Source organism: Amblyraja radiata, chromosome 39 (genome assembly GCF_010909765.2).
Source record: "Amblyraja radiata isolate CabotCenter1 chromosome 39, sAmbRad1.1.pri, whole genome shotgun sequence".
Lineage (NCBI taxonomy): Eukaryota > Metazoa > Chordata > Chondrichthyes > Rajiformes > Rajidae > Amblyraja > Amblyraja radiata.
Genome location: NC_045994.1, coordinates 4,930,754 through 4,952,722, shown reverse-complemented (window position 1 = coordinate 4,952,722; position 21,969 = coordinate 4,930,754). Strand labels below are relative to the sequence as shown.

General features: G+C 47.3%; 1 protein-coding gene across 25 annotated transcripts in view; it reads right to left on the bottom strand.

The window, feature by feature from the left end:
- Nucleotides 1-21,969, bottom strand: part of LOC116967405 (calcium/calmodulin-dependent protein kinase type II subunit beta) — a 263,340-nt gene that overhangs the window by 21,190 nt on the left and 220,181 nt on the right. For 10 of the 25 annotated variants that reach the window (XM_033013931.1, XM_033013936.1, XM_033013929.1 and 7 more), the window contains 4 exons: nucleotides 21,369-21,464; nucleotides 10,619-10,744; nucleotides 5,981-6,097; nucleotides 443-526 (listed from right to left, as the gene is read on the bottom strand). The exons of 5 other annotated variants lie outside the window; for them this stretch is intronic. In XM_033013931.1, the coding sequence (XP_032869822.1) occupies nucleotides 443-526; nucleotides 5,981-6,097; nucleotides 10,619-10,744; nucleotides 21,369-21,464 (423 nt within the window). The remainder of the gene's footprint in view (nucleotides 1-442; nucleotides 527-5,980; nucleotides 6,098-10,618; nucleotides 10,745-21,368; nucleotides 21,465-21,969) is intronic. 10 more of the 25 variants (XM_033013934.1, XM_033013943.1, XM_033013938.1 and 7 more) reach the window with 5 other exon arrangements.

Below are 21,969 nucleotides of genomic sequence, written 5' to 3'. Positions count from 1 at the left end.
CTGACGTGTAGTACGTAACGGAGCGGAACGTGGGCCTTTTTTTCATCCATTTCCGTAACCAGACCCGACCCGACCCGCAGTGTAATCAACGTTGCGGGGGAACAGTTTGTGTTAATAAATTAAAATTCTGAAAATGAGAAGATTTTTACCAAATAACTTTTATTTTTACGAGGATGTTTCCGTAACCGGCTTCAGTCTCCGCACTAGTATCCTATGGGATCTTTGGTGCGGAGACGGAAGCCGGTTATGGAAATGAATCTGCCCATGACCGTACTACGCCTTTTTCGTTGAGTGGACTATCTTGCTCGCTATAGGATCTTTGCTGCAGAGTGTCCAGTCATTGGGACTATTACAGCAGAGTACGTTACGTAGCATGGCAACTTCAATGGTGCTAACAGTCTGTCTTTCGATACGGTAGGCGAATAAGACCTGGAACACTTACTCTGTGTCGGAGGAGGTGAACTGAGGGGTCTCTTGGAATCATTGGATTGACTCTTTACATTTACTCGGTCCAGTCCTTTAGCCACTGAGTTGATGGAAGAAATTGGACACACGGTGAAGAATGCATGGAACTACTCAAGACGAGGAACACAGCCGAAGAAACCTTGAGGAAGTGCTTTCCCAAATGCAAACTAAAGTTATATTCTCTCTTATAAGGAATAAATAACTTAGTTTAGAGATACCAGCGACCACCCCCTACACCAGCACTATCCGACACGCCAGGGACAACCTATAATCCTTCACGTCTTTGGGATGTGGGAGGAAACCGGAGAGCCCAGAAGGAAACCCACGCGGTCACAGGGAGAACGTGCAACCTCCACACACCGAGCTCTGCCCGCTGCCCCATTGTCCTTGGAGTCTTTCTACTCCCGTCTCAATATGCATTAAAAGAGAGAATATAGCTTTAAGGGTTAACCCATCACCTGGCCACAACCATATCTGACTGACTGGTCCAGACCTGGCAGGCTGTCCTGTACGGATCACAGCTCATTCACTAAATCGTTACTATTTGATCTCACTAGTGGAGCTCTGATGATATCAGAAGAGTGACTGTATTGGCCAGCCAACAATAGTGAGCTTGACGACACTGGACCACGGTCAGGTTGTGCAGTGGGACAGAATGAAGGAAGGCACTTCACTGATCGTATTACCAGGAGCAGTTAGAAACCAGACATGCCACACTCTCAGTCGGAGGGAACTGCAGATGCTGGTTTAAACTGAAGACAGACACAAAAAGCGCTCAGTGCAGGTTCCTCTACACAAACATGCTTCACATCTCAGCTGGGCAGGTGGTGTGTGTTCCTGCCATGGCACCCCATCCGTTTCAGTTTTGAGCTTAGACACACAGCACGGAAACAGGCCCTTCGGCCCATCAGGTCCACGATCACCAGTTCACACTAGTTCTATGTTATCCCCCTTTCGCATCCGCTCCCTGCACACTGGGGGTCAATTCACAGAGGGCCTATTAACCTACAAACCCCGCACGTCTTAGGGATGTGGGAGGAATCCGGAGCACCCGGAGGGAACCAACGTAGTCACGGGAGAACGTGCAAACTCCACACAGGCAGCAAACACACTGGTTCTATGTTTTCCCAATTTATCTTCTACTCTCTGCACGCTAGAGGCAATTTACAGAGGCCAATTTACCTACAAACCTGCAGGTCTTTAGGATATGGAGCACCCGGTGGTAAACCCTTACATTCCGAGAGAGAACGTGCAAACACCACACAGGCAGCAGCTGAGGTCAGGTTACTGGTGCTGTGGGGCATCGGCTTTACCAGCTGTGCCACATTTTTAATGTCCCTCGCGTACCACTGGATGAACTAACAAAATAATTTGGCAGTGATAGAGTTACAGCGCCAGACACCTTGTTCGATCCTGACTACGGGTGCTGTCTGTACGGAGTTTGTACCTTCTCCCCGTGACTTGCATGGGTTTACTCCCAGATCGTCCGTTTCCTCCAACACTCCAAACAAGTGCTGGTTTGTAGGTTAATTGGCTTGGTTAATGTAAATGATCCCTGGTGTGTGTAGAATAGTATTAGTGTGCGGGGATCGCTGGTCGGTGCGGACTCAGAGGGCCAAAGGGCCTGTTTCTCTAAACTAAACTAAGCTGGTTCAAAGCAGACTTTCATCTGAAATGGAGTTGAAATAATAAACTACACAAAGACAGGCAGGATTGGCTTTTCAAAAATAGCAGGATGTGTGCTGGAGTATGTAGGGTCCCAGAGGTTGAAAGCGAGAGTGTCACAAGGTCATGAACATGTCCGTTGTGAGGCACTCAGCTGATAGTGGCGCTTTTGCCTCAGTTAAATACTCGGCTCAACATCTTTTCACACAAAGGGTGGTGGGTGGGTGTATGGAACAAGCTGCCAGAGGAGGCAGTTGATGCAGGGACTATCCCGACGTTTAAGAAACAGTTAAACAGGTACATGGATAGAACAGGTTTGGAGGGATATGGGCCAAACGTGGGCAGGTGGGACTAGTGTAGCTGGGACATGTTGGCCAGTGTGGGCAAGTTGGGCTGAAGGGCCTGTTTCCATACTGTATGACTATCTACTAATTTATCTACATCGCACCGTGGTCATGAGAGGGTCAGATTCATCACCTCTATAAAATGGATTCTGGTGATAGTGGTGTAAGCTATATTAACATCAAGGCTTCCTGACTGTCTGAAAATAATAACTATATCCGATGAAGGGCAATCAAAGGAAGGGAAGTTGTCCAGGGACGATTATGCTATTGGATGTACATGGTTTAAAAGCTACGCTGCAAGGTAATGGATAGTTACACACTGAAGCCAATGAGATAGGAATCCCTGGGGCACGCTCTGAAGTCAGTGTGAATGTCAGGCTTGGTAGTCGGATTGAAGGCTAGTGTTTCACAGAGTGATGTTCGATGCAGCTCAGCGTTCCACAAGCTTCACTGGCAACTGGCCAACTGCTACGAATCAGGGAATATAAAACAAATGCTCCCACTGATCTTATTTCAATAAAGACCCGGAATGGGTGGCGCAGAGGTGGGGTTGCTGCCTCACAGCGCCAGAGACCCGGGTTCGATCCTGTCTGTACAGTGTTTGTACGTTCTCCGGGTGCTCCGGTTTCCTCCCACATTCTAAAGACATACAGGTTTGTAGGTTAATTGGATTCTGTATGTGGATCCCCAGTGTGTTGGATTGAACTTGTGTGAATGGATGATCGCCGGTCAGCGCAGGCTTGGTGGGCCAAATGGCCTGTTTCCATGCTGTATCTCTAAACTAAACCAAGACTTGTGGCCAAAGGATCAACATTTCCATTACACTTTACGGAGTGTGCCTTTCGATCGTGGTTTTAAGGCGTGACTGTATAAACGGTTGAGGTGGTGATCACTGTGGCCCAATAGTAAAATTGCAATACAAATGGAGGCACAAAAGACTGCAGATGCTGGAGCCTTGAGCAAAACACAAAGTGCTGGAAGATCTGAGGGTCAGGCAGCATCTATGGAGGGAAACAGACAGGCGACATTTCGTGACTGGACCCCGAAGATCGCGTGTTCATTCCCCTCCACAGATGCTGCCTGACCCACTGAGTTCTTCCAGCATTTTGCGTTTTATGCAGTATAAACCGATTGATACGCAAGGGGTTATGCGGAGTTATTCTGCGGAGATTTAGTGCACTTTGCTAACATCGCATTTGGTGCCAGCGTGAGTCCGGGGACATCAGCTGGCAGCCAGTGCCCCGCCATGCATGTTGGAAGTGTGCAACACACGATGCAGCGCTGGGTTGCATTCCCGTTTCACCGCGCCACACTAAAATGCAGCGCCTCGAAATGAAGTAAGTACGTCCCTGTGCTCACACGTTGGGGGGGGTCTAGTGGAAGAACAACGATGGGATCAAAGTGAGGGGGAACAATGGCTTGTGGCATTCTTTACGGGTAAGGGGGAGGTCGGAGGTCGTGAACCCAAGGAAGGCTGACAGGCTGTGCCGGGTTTGTAGGCCGCAACTTCAACGCAACCAAATGAAGATAATTATCCGTTTAACAAAAATATTCAGGCGGTACAGCTGGTAGATCCACAGCTTCACAACGCCAGAGACCCAGGATCATTCCCGACCTTGGGTGCTGTCTATGTGGGGTTTGCACGTTCACCCTGTGACCTTGTGGGTTTCCTCCGGGTGCTCCGGTTACCCCTCACCCCCCCAAAGACATGCGGCTTTGTAGGTTAATTGGCCCTCTGTAAAAAATGCCACTAGTGTGTAGGGAGTGGATGAGAGAAAGTGGGATGGCATAGGACTAGTGTGAACGGGTGGTCTCGGTGGGCCGAGTGGCCTGTTTCCATGCTGTATCTCTAAACTAAACTAAAATCTGAAAAAGTTAAAAACCCCAGGAAAGAAATCGGGGTATAATGTAGCTCAAACATTAACCGGAATTCAAAAAAGGGATATTCTGCTGTTTTAAATTGAATTGACGATACTAGCTGTAGAAAAATAAGCTTCTAAAGTAACAGCACTTTGCGGTATAAAGGTTAAGAGCATCCCTGTACATCCCTGCACAGCTGTTTATATACTTAGTCCTGGAACACTTAATCTCGGGAGTGTGAATGAGAAACATCGGCCATGTTGGCAAGGGTCAAGGGAGAGCTGGGTGACTCTCACTGTGGCAAGAGGCTTTCAGAATGAAAACACAAGACAAATGCTGATGCTCTGATCATTGGCTCTGCGATGGACAGAGGAACAATAGAGGCTTGCCCTAAAAAAAAATCACGCCTAAAAAAAGACGACGATTTGAGCTTTTGTTGTTCAAAGCCGGATTAAGTCACTCATCCTGCATCAGGTTGAAGATGCATATTTGGCTCGTGCCAAAGTAATAGCACTCATCGCTATCCGAATGTAAATCCATTGGACATTTGCCACAATATAAAGCCTGCAGTTAATGTCGTACGTTGAGCATTTGTCGGCGCTGGGCCTGTACTCGCTGGAGTTTAAAAGGTTGAGGGGGATCTCATTGAAATGTACAGAATAGTGAAAGGCCAGGATAAAGTGGATGTGGAGAGGATGCATCCACTAGTGGGAGAGTGTAGGACCAGAGGGCACAGCTGCAGAATAAAAGGTTGTACCGTTAGAATGGAGATGAGGAGGAGTTTCTTTAGCCAGAGGGTGGTAAATCTGTGGAGTTCACTGCAACAGACGGCTGTGGAGATTAAGTATTTTTAAGGGGTATTTTTAAAGCAGAGATTGATAGGCTCTTGATCGTGAGGGTGTCAGAGGTTATGGAGAGAAGGTAGGAGAATGGGGTTGAGAGGGAAAGACAGATCGATTGAATGGTGGGGTAGACGCGATGGGCCGAATGGCCTAATTCTGTTCCTACGACTTTGGCCAAGTGACTGGACTCTCTCTCAGTATTCGCCGTATCATTTATCTCTAGCAGTTGAGCTTGAGCTGAATGCCGAGAAGGGTTTGCTTGTACACTCTTTGTGGAACAGTACAGATAGGGCAGTAGTGGTAGAGCTACAGCCTTACAGCGCCAGAGACCCGGGTTCGATCCTGACTATGGGTGCTTTCTGTACGGAGTTAGTGGTTTTTCACCAGGTGCTCCGGTTTCCTCCCACATCCCAAAGACATGCAGGTTTGTAGGTCAATTGGCTTCGGTAAAATTTTAAATTGTCCCGAGTGTGTTGTGGGATGGCGTTAGTGTTTGGGGATGGCAGGTTGGCGCGGACTAGGTGGGCCAAAGGGCCTGTTTTAAACTAAAACTAAATCACACCGACCGGCCTGTTAGAAGCACCACGAGAGATGCAAGCAATGCTGGGTCGCAGACAACAGGGTTTGAAGTTGATGTCCAGCACATTTGTTTGCCCGCACACTGAGCCTGTGACAACCACATGCCTTTCACACGTCACCAGCAACACAGCGATGTCTCAGCCTCCTGCGGAAGGAAGGAAGGAAGGAAGGAAGGAAGGAAGGAAGGAAGGGGTTCAGGCCGGGGAGTGCCGGTTGTCCACTTACAGGGGATGGAGGTGAAGGGGTTGAGAGGCAGTGTTTGCACAGGCCGATTGCCCTCGGGTTCAGGGTTGGGAGCCGACCCTCTGCGGACACTCTTTAAAACATCTGTAAACTTTGCCGCTGAGGATGAAAGGTGGACAGATGTGTAACACAGACTGTAAAACACCGCACACACAGAGGTACATACAAGGCAGCTGATGTTTGCAACAGAACAAAAGTGACATTACTGAGCGGGCACTGTCTAAATCCATCCCAGACTGGGACTGTAGTCATAGAGTGATACAGCATGGAAACAGGCCCTTCGGCCCAACTTTCCCACACCGGCCAACATGTCCCAGCTACACCAGTCCTACCTGCCTGCGCTTGGTCCATATCCCTCTAAAACTGTCCTATCCATGTACCTTTCTCTCATATCGCAGAAATATGCTGTAAATGTTCCCAATTAAAACCATACGATGGCACTGGAGGTCATTAATAAGGTGGATACAGTGGGGATGGTGGCAGTGGATTTAATCATAAGCCTGAACTCAACTGCCTTTTACTCTGTCATCACAGCAGTTTTCCTGCATCACATAGAACAGTACAGCACAGGAACAGGCCCTTCAGCCCACAATGTCCATGCCGAACATGATGCCAAGTTACAGAATCTCCTCCACCAGCACTTGTGCCTATCTAAAAACGTTTTCACCACCTCTATCATATCTGCTTCACCACCACCTCTGGCTATGTGTTCTAGACACCCACTATTCGCTGTGTAAAAAACCTGCCCCACACATCTCCTTTAAACTTTGTCAATAGACAATCGGTGCAGGAGTAGGCCATTCGGCCCTTCGAGCCAGCACCGCCACTCATTGTGATCATCCACAATCAGTACCCCGTTACCTGCCTTATCACCATATCCCCAGACTCCGCTATCTTTAAGAGCTCTATCTAACTCTCTCTTGAAAGCATCCAGAGAATTGGTCCCCATTGTCCTTTCACCTTACAGCTATGGCTTCTAATCTTTGACATTTCCACCTGGGGAGAAAGGTTCTGACTGTCTCCCCTATCTGTGCCTCTCATAAATCTATAAACATCTATCAGGTCTCCCTCCGCTCAACCTCTGATGCTCCAGAGAAAATGTTCTCAAGTTCATCCAATCTCTCCTTTGCAGCTAATATCCTCTAATCCAAGCAGCATCCTGGTAAACCTATGCACCCTTTCCAGAACTGCACACAATCCTCCAAAATTAATGGTTGTCTTAATCCGGGTCACATTATGTCTTAAGTTTCGTATCTGCCATTTTGTATCTGACTATTACAAGATGGAGGTCAAAGATTAATTGACCGATGGAGAATTCTCTATTGTAAATAAATAAGACTGACTTTGCAGCCGAGATTATGTTTTTTAAATGTAAATGCTGAAATTTAACTCTGGTTCAACAAACCTTTGGAGAGCTGTCCAAAAGGTTAGCTGAGGATTAGAGATGCAGGCAAGGAGTTGAAGTCACATGTGGGTTGGGAAGGTGGGGAATAAAGGGGGGATCACACTGAAGGACACCACAATTTTTGGGGATGGGGCACCAACATATCTGAGGATGGGGGGGGGGTGCTGGCGTTGGAGAGGGTCCAGGGGAGGTTTACAAGAATTATCCAAGGAATGATTGGGTTAACATATGATGAGTGTTCGATGGCACTGGGCCTGTGCTCGTGAAATTGAAAGGCTTGGATAGAGTGAATGTGGAGAGGGTGTTTCCACTAGTGGGAGAGTTTAGGACCAGAGGGCACAGCCTCAGAATAAAAGGGCGTAAAAGAAAGGAGATGAGGAGGAATTTATTTCGTTGGAGGGTGGTGAATCTGTGGAATTCTTTGCCACAGAAGGCTGTGGAGACCAAGTCAGTGGATATTTTTATGTTTCTATATGATCCCCTCGCAAAGATAGATAGATCCTTGATTAGTACCGGTGTCAGGGGTAATGGGGAGAAGGCAGGAGAATGGGGTTGCGAGGGAGAGATAGATCAGCCATGATTGAATGGTGGAGTAGACTTGTTGGTCAAATAGCCTAATTTTGCTCCCAGAACTTATGAAAACTTCTGAAATGTTAACGTTTTTGGGCTGGAGATAGGACGAGCAAGGTCGTGGAGAGAAATGATGATAAAATGATGGCCTGCTGAATATCCGCCAGCAAACCTGTGTTCAGAGGGGGAGTGGCTAAAGGAGATGTGCGAGGGAGGGTGGTGGGTGCCTGGAAGGTGCTGCCAAGGGCGATGGTGGAGACAGAAACGATAGTGTTTAGCAGCCTTTTAGATAGGTGCGTGGATATGTGGGGGAATGGATCACGTGCAAGAAGGGATTAGTTTAAGTTGCAACATGTTCAGCATGGACACTGTGGGCCGAAGGGCCTGTTTCTGTGTTTCTTTATAGTTTAGTTTAGAGATACAGCGCGGAAACAGGCCCTTCGGCCCACCGAGTCCGCACCGACCAGCGATCCCCGCACACTAACACTATCCTACACACACTAGGGCCAATTTTACATTTGCACCAAGCCAATTAACCTACAAACCTGTACGTCTTTGGATTGTGGGAGGAAACCAAAGATCTTGGAGAGAACCCACGCAGGTCACGGATAGAACGTACAAAGTCTGTACAGACAGCACCCGTAGTCAGGATCGAACCCGGGTCTCTGGCACTGTAAGGCAGTAGCTCGGGAGTATTGTGTGCAGTTTTGGTCTCCTAATTTGAGGAAGGACATCCTTGCTATTGAGGCAGTGCAGCGTAGGTTCACGAGGTTAATCCCCGGGATGGGGGGACTGTCATATGAGGAAAGATTGGAAAGACTGGGCTTTCTATTCACTGGAATTTAGAAGGATGAGAGGGATTCATATAGAAACATATAAAATTATAAAAGGACTGGACAAGCTAGATGCAGGAAAATTTTTCCCAATGTTGGGGGAGTCCAGAACCAGGGGTCACAGTCCAAGAATCAAGGGGAGGCCATTTAAAACTGCGACGAGAAAAAACATTTTCAGTTATGAATTTGTGGAATTCTCTGCCACAGAGGGCAGTGGAGGCCAATTCACTGGATGAATTTAAAAGAGAGTTAGATAGAGCTCTAGGTGCTAGCGGAATCAAGGGATATGGGGAGAAGGCAGGCACGGGTTACTGATTGTGGATGATCAGCCATGATCACAATGAATGGCGGTGCTGGCTCGAAGGGCCGAATGGCCTCCCTCTGCACCTATCTTCTATGTTTCTACCACTGTGCCACCGTGCTGCCCTGGGCTGTACTGCTCTATGTTCTGACAGGGGATTGGTGAGGGGACAGGACGTGGAGATAAATAGAGATTGGCCTCAGATCCTGTTCGTGAGAGGAGGCAATAGGAACCAGGAGTCCCATAAGGTTCAACGCTCCTCCATCAGTGATGGAGACAGCGGTCTGCAAACCTGAATGTCCTTCATTTCAACTATTTTTAAACTTTTTGGTTAAAAGTCAAGAAGCCGAGGAGGTTCTGACCTGCGAGTTTCAGCTTTATACTAAACTAAACTAATATTTTGCTTGGGCAGTATGAATATCGATGTCTCTTAACTTCAAGTAACCCGTGCATCCCCTCCCTCTCCGTCCCTCCCCCACCCTAGTTCTCCAACTGGTTTCACTGGCCTGATTAATTTTACTGATTGTATGCATCGTTGTCACCATCCCCTAAACTAACAATGAAACATTCTACACCTTATCGTCTGCTTTGATCTGTCCTTTTCACACCTTACCCTTCCATATCTCTAATCTCCCTCTCCCCTGACTCTCAGCCTGAAGAAGGGTCTCGACCCGAATCGTCACCCATTCCTTCTCTCCAGCGATGCTGCCTGTCCTGCATTTTGTGTCTAAACCAGCATCTGCAGTTCTTTCCTATACTAAACTAAACTTCTCCGATAACCAGCAATCTGGTGATGTGTCTGATGATGACAGTGTTAGTTCCTCAGGCTGCACAAACCAGACCAACAGGGAAGAAGGGTACACATCCCTTCCCACAGATGCTTAAGAAGGAACTGCAGATGCTGGAAAATCGAAGGTAGCCAAAAGTGCTGGAGAAACTCAGCGGGTGCAGCAGCATCTATGGAGCGAAGGAAATAGGCAACGTTTCGGCCCTTCGCTCCATAGATGCTGCTGCACCCGCTGAGTTTCTCCAGCACTTTTGTCTACCTTCCCACAGATGCTGCCTGACCTGCTGAGTTCTTCCGTGCAGTTTGCCTTGAGCACAGAGAGCCTGCTTTGCTCAGAGACATGGTGAAAAAGGTCATGAGGAATAGGAGTAGAATTAGGCCATTCGGCCCATCAAGTCTACTCCGCCATTCAATCATGGCTGATCTATCTCTCCCTCCTAAGCTTGGTTCAGACCGTGTGGGAAGGAACTGCTCTGTTCAAGCTGCCCACTAGGCATCTGCAGGTAAACTAGGTGCTGGTGAGGTGACCTCTGCCCGCCCTCACCCTTGCTGGTGAGGTTCCCCTCTACTGCCTTAGCTCCTGACTCTGCTGCAGTTACGGGGCGGGCCCTCTCTAACTGGCGTTAATGGCGCAGAGTTGCGACTGGGAGAGGCCATTCGGGGGGACTTGCATGCTTGTCAGTATGCGGCATGCTCGGAGGTCTTTAGTAACACGCTTACTTACTGGGCACGGACGAGGGGGTGAGAGGAGGCGTCTGTGGCTGTGTGGCTGTGCTCGGGGGACCTTCATAGTCGGGGAGGTTGCCTGACTCTCTCCGCACACTGCTAAGAACATCTGAGAACTTTGCAGCTAATAACAGGAGATGAACAGAGGCTGCATGAAAAGCTGAACAAGTAACAATGCCTGTGGAACATTGAAGTAACGGAAACATATTTCTTACATTCTTACAGTGAAATGGCATGGGATGCAGCTGGAGACTTGGATGGAAGCACAAATGGACGTAGCACGTATCTGTACAATTTACATGTCTGACATCGATGGTCTGTGCCGTTTGTTATTAATATGATGGTAATGTTTTAAAAAAAAGTAGTGGCTATATTACGTGTGATATTTACCAATGTATTTCAATGTTTTGTTTTCCCGAAAGTTGAACAAGGAAAAAAAGTAAGACACTGACAGAGAGTGAGTGGCTGAAGAGAGAGAGAAAGAGGATAGTTCACACACTGTAGAACAGCTCCACAACTTGCATGACGTCAGGAAGGTTTTTTTTTGGTTAAAAAACAGAAGTTAACATTTCACAAGTACCCCCCCCCTCCCCCTCCCCCTCCCCCCCCGTCGAATGGCGCTCAAAACTGTGGATTCACGCACAAGACCACACTTCACTGTTGATTCCAGCCCGAGGCTAAAATAAAAAATGATACTGAATCAAGAACTCAGGTGGGCAACTGCTCCACACAGTTTGATGGTACAAAGTGAATTTACAGAAAACTCTGCTTTAAGTTTGTCGAATAGGTCACGTCGACACGTTATTGACAACAATGCTGAATACAAGATTCAACTGTCAGTTCACCCACTAAACAAAAATCAGATTCACTTCTGGTTTGTGGAGGGAGAGACAGGTTGCATTTGGCATTGATCTTTGAATGAAAAATCAATTCAGGACGTGTGGCAGACTGCACGGCCTAACACAATAGTTAGAGCCTGCACATGACCATTCCAGCACCTGACTTTAGGATTCCCCTGAGATTTGGTTTATTGCCTTTGCCTCTGTCTCTGTTACTTCCATGACCACCACCCCTCTTGCTAAATTAGCCACAACCAGTGGGCTATGTTCATCATGAAAAAATGATGCAAAGGTTTTGGGGGAATTTTCTTTATCCTTCACTTTTCTAAATAACTGCTTATCGTCACCTTGTAAGAGGTTGCTGGGTGAGTGTGGGGGTTCAGTTTAGTTTATTGTCACGGGTACCGAGGTACGGTGAAAAACTTTTGTTTTGCCTGTTAAGAAGTCTCTGAAGAACTCTTTTTTTTAGAGATACAGCGCGGAAACAGGCCCTTCGGCCCATCGAGTCCGCACCGACCAGTGATCCCCGCACACTAACACTATTCTACACATACTAGGGACAATTTACACTTATACCAAGCCAATTAACCTACAAACCTGTACCGTCTTTGAAGTGTGGCAGGAAACCGAAGATCTCAGAGGAAACACACGCGGTCACGGGGAGAACGTACAAACTTTGTACAGACAGCACCCATGGTCGGGATGGAACCCGGGTCTCCAGGCAGCAACTCTACCGCTGCGCCACCGTGCCACCCAATCAAGGAGGGGGTGTGCTCGTTTTCCCATTGACAACCATCGACCGGTGGTCTACGGAAGCCTCTGGTTAATGGTATGTCCCCGGGAAACCCTGAGATAACCGAGGCATGGTGTTAACGGTCCATGTACTCTCACTCAAAGACTACCAACTGCTCGCAGCTCTCTGCTGAGAGGAAAATACAGGGACAAACGATGGCCCAGTGAGATTAATTCCAACCAAAAAGCTTTTGATGGGGAGGAGAGGGACTAACGTTCAAAATGCAGGAACCACATCATATCTGGAAATGTAATCATTGCAAAACAGCAAGGAATAACCTTGATGGAAGAACATCAGCAGTAAAATACCACAGGATGGAGAGAAGTTGAGCAGACTACAGAACAGCTTGGTAATAAGAATCATTTTGCATCTGATTACCTGTAAAAGGTTTGGCATCATCAATCTAGTATTTAATTTGTGAAAGGTGTGTCACCCCGCAAGCAGATGAGATTTTTGTTGAAACTGTCATTAGATGTCTCAGATGTTGAATGTAGTTCAAGTGTGTTGAAAGAAGAGAAAAAAAGTCTCAAACCTTCATCAGTGAAAACCTTCCACCAGCCACGATCGAATGGTGGAGCAGACTCGACGGGCCGAATGGCCTAATTATGCTCCTATGTCTTTACAAAAAAGGCACAAAGTGCTGGAGTAACCCCCAGCGGGTCAGGCAGCGTCCCTGGAGAACTTGGACAGGTGATGTTTCGGGTCAAACCAGACACAGATGCTGCATGGTATCTGAGCTGTGATTAAACCTGGGGTCTGAAGACCTACGATGGATATCAAACTGTTCTGTGTATCACTGCGAACACTTGTGCACCTTGCGACATTCTTTTATTTTTAACGATACAGCGTGGAAACAGGCCCTTTGGCCCGAGTCCAGGCTGACCAGCGACCCCCGCACACTACACTACACACTAGGGAAAATTTACAATTTTACCAAAGCCAATGAGCCTACAAACCTGTACGTCTTTGGGATGTGGGAAGAAACCGGAGCACCCGGGGAAAACCCACAGTCACAGGGAGAACGTACAGACAGCACCTTTGGTCAGGATCGAACCCGGGTCTCTGGCGCTGTGAGGCAGCAACTCTACTGCTGTGCCACCGTGCCGCCCTACCTATTCTTAGAATGTTCCCTCTGCATTTAAAAAAAAGGGAAATGTCTTGCTTGACCTCCTCCTTCTTTGCCTTCTCTGACCCTTTGTGGCCCTTTAACTGAATATGATTTTTAAGGTTTCTGTGGCCAGACGTTTGATGCACTGAACTGTCCTGTCTAGGATCCTGTTCTACCCTTGGTAACACAAACAGAGCCATTTGTCATAACTTCCCTTCAACATTAAACTCCACCTCACCCCTTTCAACAACTGCATTGGTTTTTGGCCTGTATTTTTAGGCTGTTGAGATTATTCTAAATTAATGAGCTGGACGCGGTGAGGGAAAGAACTGCAGATGCTGGTTTAAATCAAAGATAGACACAGAGTGCTGGAGTAACTCAGCGGGACGGGCAGCATCTCTGGAGACAAGGAATGGGTGACGTTTCCCATTCCTCCGTCACCCATTCCTTCTCTCCAGAGATGCTGCCTGTCCCGCTGAGTTACTCCAGCATTTTGTGTCTGTCTTCGAGGGAAGGGAACTGTTCCATTGTGATGCCACTATACATGATGCTAGCACCTTCCCTTCATCAGAAAACCAACAACAGAACTCAAGTTGGTGTGGTGACATGATTGGGGTCACAGTGAAGAACAGGGGGCTTTAGCCTCAGGCCTAATTGTTGGAGGCATCTTCTAAGAAACTCATCCATTTATTGTGGGGTAAAAGAAATCTAATTTCCAAAAGTTCATTTTAAGTACGTTGAGTCCCCCACCAAACTCATTTAATATCAACCATCTTGGATTTCAACATGGGCAGGTTCTGAATAGATTCTTAACTTCAGCATACACACCCACCAAACTCAATCAATATTAATATCAAACTTAATTAATATCATCATGGATTTAAACATTGGGGATTTCTGAATAGACTATAAATTTGAGTGCACACCCCTGCCAAACTCAATTGCTATCAAACATCTTGGTTTTAAACACAGGGAAGTTCTGAATAGTCCCTTAATTTCTAACACCATGGTGAAAACCTTCATAGGAGTGAGATACTGTGTTAGGTACAGGGATTGATATTTCAGGACACAGAAAGTGATTTGCACAAGTGTCCTTCATAACTGACCAGCGATAGATGTGAGTGGATGGCTGCACAACTTCACCGGGGCAAGGTGGACTTGGACACAGTTCAGCCTCAAGAGGACAAGGAAGGCCGAGATTTCAGTTCCCGTCGATCCCAGAGCTGAGGACAGCATCTCAATGAATCCCATCAGCCTCCTCGACATTAACAGCGCTGAGTGGTACAGACAGGGGACAATCCCCCCACTGTTATGTTTGCCCCCGGCTCACCAATGACCGATACAATGCTGTTTCAGCCAGCTATCCACTCTATCCAGCTGAACAAAACAGCAGTCTTCATTTAAACAGACATTTGAACATTGTCACAATTGAACATGAATCGACAAGGCATTTACGGTGACACAGATGACCAGCTCTCCGAGGTTCCATGTAGTTTCCTATAAATCTGACTGAGAGCCACACATCCCTCCCAAACAGGCCGACAAAGATGGCCGACTGTCACTCCCCCCCCCGTGACTGCCGATCAGAAATATAGGAAACTTTGGAGGTGACTGACAAACACGATGAGTTCCATCTAGCCAATGTTGTGGATGGATGATGTTGAAGCTGCATGAACCCACATTTTGGTGCCATTTCGCCAAGCTCTTTGTTCACTCACTGACTGAGCTACTGCAAAGACCCACTCTTCGAATGGGGGCCCATTAATAAAGTGTTCTGACTCCTCCCCAGACAAGAGATCGTTTTAATGACTCCCCCCCCCACCATCACATCCCATGTCTGGCTGTTTGTACTGTGCATGGCTTGGTGGGAGCAGTGGTTCGAGCCTCTGCCAGCCATTCCAGCCAAGTCTCACCCTCCATTGTGGCAATATGGAAGACTGTCAACAATGGGATATATCAGCGTATGTTTATGTGTCTGAGCTGCGGAGGGAAGGAATTATGATTGTTCTCAGAAGGGTGTAAGTCGCCGGTCAACTCAGGACCAGGTTGGTTCCCAATCTCCATCAATCCCATCCCTTCCTCTTCTATACCTGCCCACCAACTCCCTCCTCTTTGATCCTCCCTGCGATTGCCCTGCACTGACTTATGGTAACTTATGGCGGTCAATTAACCTGCAGGTACGTTTCTGGCATGTGGGAGGAAACCTGGGGCATCTGAAGGGGAAATGTGAGGTCAGGATGGAGCCTGGATGCTTGGAGCTACGAGGCAGCAGCACTAACCGCTGCACCGCCATGCCGCCCATTGTGGTTCCTCAATGTTCGTCAGGACTGTCGCGACCACCTGAGTCTGCACATGAGCTGTCCCACTCCAGCCCCCTGGAGACATTACGCTGGAGAGGGTGCAGAGATTCACGAGGATGAAGCCGGCACTCGAGGGCCTGAGCTACAGTGAGAGGTCGGGCAGGCTAGGACTTTAGTCCTTGGAGCGCAGGAGGCGATCTTACAGAGGTGTACAATATCATGAAGTTGAATGCACAGTCTTTTACCCAGAATAGGGGAATCAACAATCACATAGGTTTAAGGTGTGAGGGGAAAGATTTAATAGGAACCCGAGGGGCAACTTTTTCACACAGGTGGGTGCATGGAACGAGCTGCCGGAGGAGGTAGTTGAGGTGGATGCTATAACGGCATTTAAAAAACACTTGGACAAGTATATGGATAAGAAAGGTTTAGAGGTATATGGGCCAAACACATGCAGGTGGGACTAGCATCTTCGTTGGCATGGGCAAGTTGGACCGAAGGGCCTGTTTCCATGTTGTATGACTCCATGACGGCCACTCCTCACTAAGCCACCAGTGAAAGCCCAATATTATGGATCAAGCTCGCTCCATCAGCACCATCTCAGGGCATCCAGAGCAGGGCAATCAATGCAGGCACACTGTCCCACTCATGCCTTAGACAGGACGGTTACAACATGGAGAGCGTGGTGTATAGAGGGGCCTCAGAGAAAGACAAAAGGTTTCTCTTGAGGAAAAGTGTTTGGCCATCTATGAGGGGCATCGGAGCACTCACCCCCTGCCCTCTGGGACCTGCTGTATAGGGCGTTGTTACCCTATACGGAGCCTCGATGGGGGATTGGCTGTCTCTTCGGGAGACATGACAAACTGACAATGGTTCTCTGGATACACTGAGCCTTTCTGCGGAAGAAGCTGAAGGCTGTGTGTGGGTGTGTGTGTATATGTGTGTGTGTGTACACATATACGTGTGTGTGTATATGTATATGTGTGTGTGTATGTGTGTACATGTGTGTGTGTGTTTATATGTGCGTGTGTGTGTGTTTTTATGTGTGTGTGTGTGTGTGTGTGTATATGTGTGTGTGTATGTGTATGTGTGTGTCTGTGTGTGTATATGTGTGTGTATATATGTGTGTGTATATGTGGTGGTTGTGTGGTATGTGTGTGGTATGTGTGTTTGTGTGTGTATGTGGTTGGTATATGGTGTGTGTTGTGTGTGTGGGTATGTGGTGTATATGGGTGTGTGTGGGGATGTGTATGTGTGTATATGTGTGTGTGTGTGGTGTTTGTGTGTGTGTGTATATGGTGTGTGTGTGTGTGTTGTGTGTAGGTGTGTGGTATATTTGTGTGTGTGTGTGTGTTGTAAGGTGTGTGGGTGTGTGGTGTGTGTGGTGGTGTGTGTGTGTGTGTGTGTGTGTGTGTGTGTGTGTATATGTGTGTGTGTGTGTGTGTGTGTATGTGTGTGTGTTTGTACATGTGTGTGTCTGTATATGCGTGTGTGTGTGTGTATAGGGAGGTTTCACGGCAGTCGGGTCACGACCCATGACCCGTACTGTTGCTACGCTACTCCAAATGGATTACACGCGATGAACTGCAGGTAGGCACTTACCATTGTTCCTGTTAAAACCCGCTGAAATTGTCAATTTTTGCGCTGTAAATAATTATGGAAATCGGGATAAGCGTGAGAGACATTTAGCCTACTTCACAATTCCAAAAGTGAGGAGAAATGACGGTAGATAGAAGCGACAGCTGAAGGGATAACAACAGCCAGAGTGCTTGGCGAACATTGGCCGTTTGCTCACTGCATTTCATCAAGTGAGGCATTATTTGTGTTTTTTCTTGATTCCTTTGGCATCTAAAAAGTTTCAGAAGTGATAAATCTGGCTGTAATTTTTTTAATCACCCATGGTTCTCGTGGGTTTTTACATACAAAATGAAAACGCATCTGAAGAAAAATTTACAGCCAGATTTATCACTTCTGAGAATTTTTAGATACCAAAGAAATCAAGAAAAAACACAAATAATGCCTTACTTGATGAAATGCAGTGAGCAAATGCGATAATTCTTAATATTTTCAATGTTTACCAAGCACTTTAGCTGCTGTAGTCCCTTCAGTTCTCGCTTCTCTATACCTTCATTTCACTTCACGTTTGGAATTCTAAAGTTGGGTACATGTCTCTCACACTTACCCCGACTCCCACAATTTTTTTCAGCTAAAAAATTCAAAATTTTGGCGGTTTTTAACAGGTAGGAAAGTACGCGTTTCTAGCATTAATAACATATACCGGAAGTGATGGATGTCTTCCAGTTGGATTTAGCGGCTCCGTGCATCGAGCCCTATGACCCAGTGACCTTTCGTGCAACCCCCCTATATATGTGTGTGTGTGTATATATATGTGTGTGTGTGTGTGTGTGTCTGGTGGCATCCATTTTAACTTCCCTGTGAAGCCACTGGACCTCCACCAGGGAGCCACAACTTGGGTGGGCATGGACTACCTTCCGCCTCCTATCACCTGGCAGCAAAATGACAGGTCATGCAACTTCAAACATGAAGTCCTGCACGTCAGTGCGAGGACAGCTGCAAAACAATCCCAATGGTTGAAGCCAGAGGTGGTGAAGCTGAACAACATGCACTTTGTAAGCTGAGGCCATTCATAACAACACCTTCAATACCACTCACACAAACTGATTCATTCCAGATCCCAGAGCAAGTGCTGAAAAATAATCCCATCACTGATCAATTGCACTTAAAAAAAAATATATATATTAGACCTTTGCTTTGGCTGCAGTGTTCAATTATCTATTTAAACATTTTGCTATTAAGTTTAGTGGACTGTTTTAATGAGATCACTTAGAATCAAGGGGAGGCCATTTAAGACTGAGGTGAGAAAAAACGTTTTCACCCAGAGAGTTGTGAATTTGTGGAATTCCCTGCCACAGATGGCAGTGGAGGCCAAGTCACTGGATAGATTTAAGAGAGAGTTAGATAGAGCTCTAGGGGCTAGTGGAATCAAGGGATATGGGGAGAAGGCCGGCACGGGTTATTGATTGGGGACGATCAGCCATGATCACAGTGAATTGCGGTGCTGGCTCGAAGGGCTGAATGGCACCTCCTGCACCTATTCTCTATGTTTCTATGTAACTGATCTGGTCAAAGCAGTTGGATTAAAATTCTTGACTGTTTTTTTTAGCTTTTATTAGTTGGCGTTACATTATCAGACGAGATCCGACCCAAACAACTAATGCCTAAAGGGTTGTGACTGTGCCCGAGCCATCCTGTCCCACCACCCCTGGTATATTTGGTGTTTCCTGTGCTGTTACAAATGCAATTTATCAGAGAGGCTTGTTGTGTAGGAGGGAACTGTAAATGCTGGTTTACACCAAAGATCGACACAAAATGCTGGAGTAACTCAGCGGGACAGGCAGCATCTCCGGAGAGAAAGAATGGGTGACGTTTTGGTTCAAGATTCTCCTTCAGGCTTCAGACTGAAGAAGGGTCTCGACTCGAAACGTCACCCATTCCTTCTCTCCAGAGATGCTGCCTGACCCGCTGAGTTACTCCATCATTTTGTGTCTATCAGAGAGGCTTGTAGTTTCCCAAGTGTGGTTGAAATATTAAAAATGGAATTCAACTATTCTTATTGCTGTCTTTATGCAATGAAGAGCCTCTGTTTTGGAGTTACTTGCAATTTTAATAAACAATCACTATTATTTTTTTGGGGTGATGGGACCTTTAGAAAGGAAATGAGGAGGAATTTCTTTAGCCAGAGGATGGTGAATCTGTGGGATTCATTGCCACTGACTGTGGTGGAGGCCAAGTCATTGAGTATTTTTAAAGTAGAGATTGACAGGTTCTTGATTAGTAACGTGTCAATGGTTACAGGGAGAAGGCAGGAGAATGGGATTGAGAGGGAAAGATAGATTGGCCATGAATGAATAGTGGAGTAGCCTCGATGGGCCGAATGGCCTAATTCTGCTAATTTTCTGTGTGATTACAAGTGTTATGTAGAAATTTATTTTGGTTATTTTTATTTTGTTATTCAGCATTCAGAGATACAGCATGGAAACAGGCCCTTCGGCCCACCTAGTCCATACTGACCATCGACCATTACCCATTCACACTAGTTCTATGTTATCCCACTTTCTCATCCACTCCCTACACCCTAGGGACAATTTACAGAGACTGATTAACCGACAAACCCGCACGTCTTTGGGATGTGGGAGAAATCTCATGTGGTCACAGGGAGAACGTGCAAACTCTACACAGGCAGCACCCGAGGCCAGGATCGAACCGGGGCAGCAGCTTACTATTTAATGTTAAAATAATTCAGGTTTTACTGGAATTGCTCTAATCTTCTACTTCATGCAGGTGAAACGAATGGAGATTTTTTTTTAAATCTGGGCAATTTGATTGCAATTTATTAATTAAATGCAAAAAAGTAATAACTGTGCAATGTTTAGCAAATTTGCATTTAATTAATTAATTGAATTGTTAATTAATAATGGTATTGATGTCCTAGGGTTGGGATGGGATTCAATCTTGCTGTTCTTCTCTGACGTGTCCAGTGTTATGTGTTGGAGAAACTGCAGATACTGGAATCATGAGCACAGCACAAAGTGCTGGAGAAACTCAGCGGGTCAGGCAGCATCTGTGGAAGGAATGGACAGTTTTGGGTCGGGATCCTTCTTCAGACTGACTGTAGTAGGAGGGAGAAAGGTGGTGAAGAGTTGGGGGCAGGACAAAGCTTGGCAAGTGATAGGTGGATACAGGTTGACACCCCCCCTCATTTGTATCCATCTATCACTCACCAGCCATTGCCCCATCCCCTCCTCACCCTTCCATCCTTCTCCCCCCTACTGCAGTCAGTCTGAAGAAGGGTCCCGACCCAAAACATTGCCTATCTGTATCCCCCGGAGATGCTGCCTGACCCACTGAGATACTCCAGCACTCTGTGTCTTGTACAAGTTTGCAGCAACTGCAGTTCCTTCTGTCTTTGGCTACTTATTCATTTGTTTAAGGGACGTAGAGAGCATCCAGGGGAAATATAGGCTGGTATGTACAGCTGACTCGATAGCAGGCAACATAAGAAGCTCTTTGCTGTGACAATAATCAACTACACTGAGCTGGAAAGATGACGGAGAAGATTCTTCAGCACTTTGTAGAAACAAGGAACTGCAGATGCTGGCTAATAAACAAATGGACAAAAAGTGCTGGAGTAACTCAGCAGGTCAGGCAGCGTCTCTGGAGAAGAGGGATAGGCGATGCTTTAGCTTGGGTCCCATCTTGCCCTAACTGCACTCAGCAGAGGCATACTTACGCCTTACACCTACACGTGTCATTGAGTTATATTTACACCCGATTGAAATCCATTTCATCCCCCTTGTTGTAGCAAAGGTTGTTTCGGACTTCTAAAGAAAGGCCCCGACCTGAAACATGGCCTACCCACGATCTCCAGAGATGCCACCTGACCCGCTGGGTGACTCGAGCATACTTTGTGTCCGTCAGCACGTTTTGTGTTTTGCAGTGTTAACGTGCTGGGGTTTGTTTCCTTCTTTATGAATGGCCGCTTTCTGCGAGACACACTCACGCACACGCGCGCGCACTCCCACGCACACTCACTCTCACACGCACGCACACTCACTCTCACACGCACGCACACTCACACACGGGCAGTCGACATGAAATGCAGAAGGCAGCATGCCCAGACAACTTACAGAGTACAGGAGGCGGAGGGTGTGCAGACTGAGGTGCCTCGGACAAAGGCACAGCACTAGACAGCTTCCTCACAGCACTGCTCTCAGCGCCCTTGGCTAGAGGCAGCATGCAAAGGGACGATGGAAACAAACACACAGAGCACGTTACACAGTAAACAGAATGGGTGATGGCACACACCACAAGGTGAGGAGGGGGCTTTGGGAGAGGGCGGGGAAGTAAGGGATGGGGAGGAGCGAGGGGAAAAGAGAGGAGGGAGCAACCCCCACCTAAAATGACCGGGGGGGGGGGGGGGGGGGGGAGCCTCGCAGTCAAATTTATTCCGAGACTCGTACTTCACGGGAGATTGGTTGGAAACGTGCAGGGAAGGAAGAGACCTTGCAAGCCCCCCCCCCCCCCCCCCCCCAGCCCCCCCCCCCCCCCCAGCCCCCGCCCCCCACACACACACACACACGTCCCTTCCCTCCAAATCACAAATAATCGCTTAAATCAGAAGCGGGTTAAATCACAACAAGGACCACAGAGGGCACAGCCTCAGAATAAAAGGACGTACCTTTGGAATGGAGACGGGGAGGAATTTCTTTAGTCAGAGGGTGGCGAATC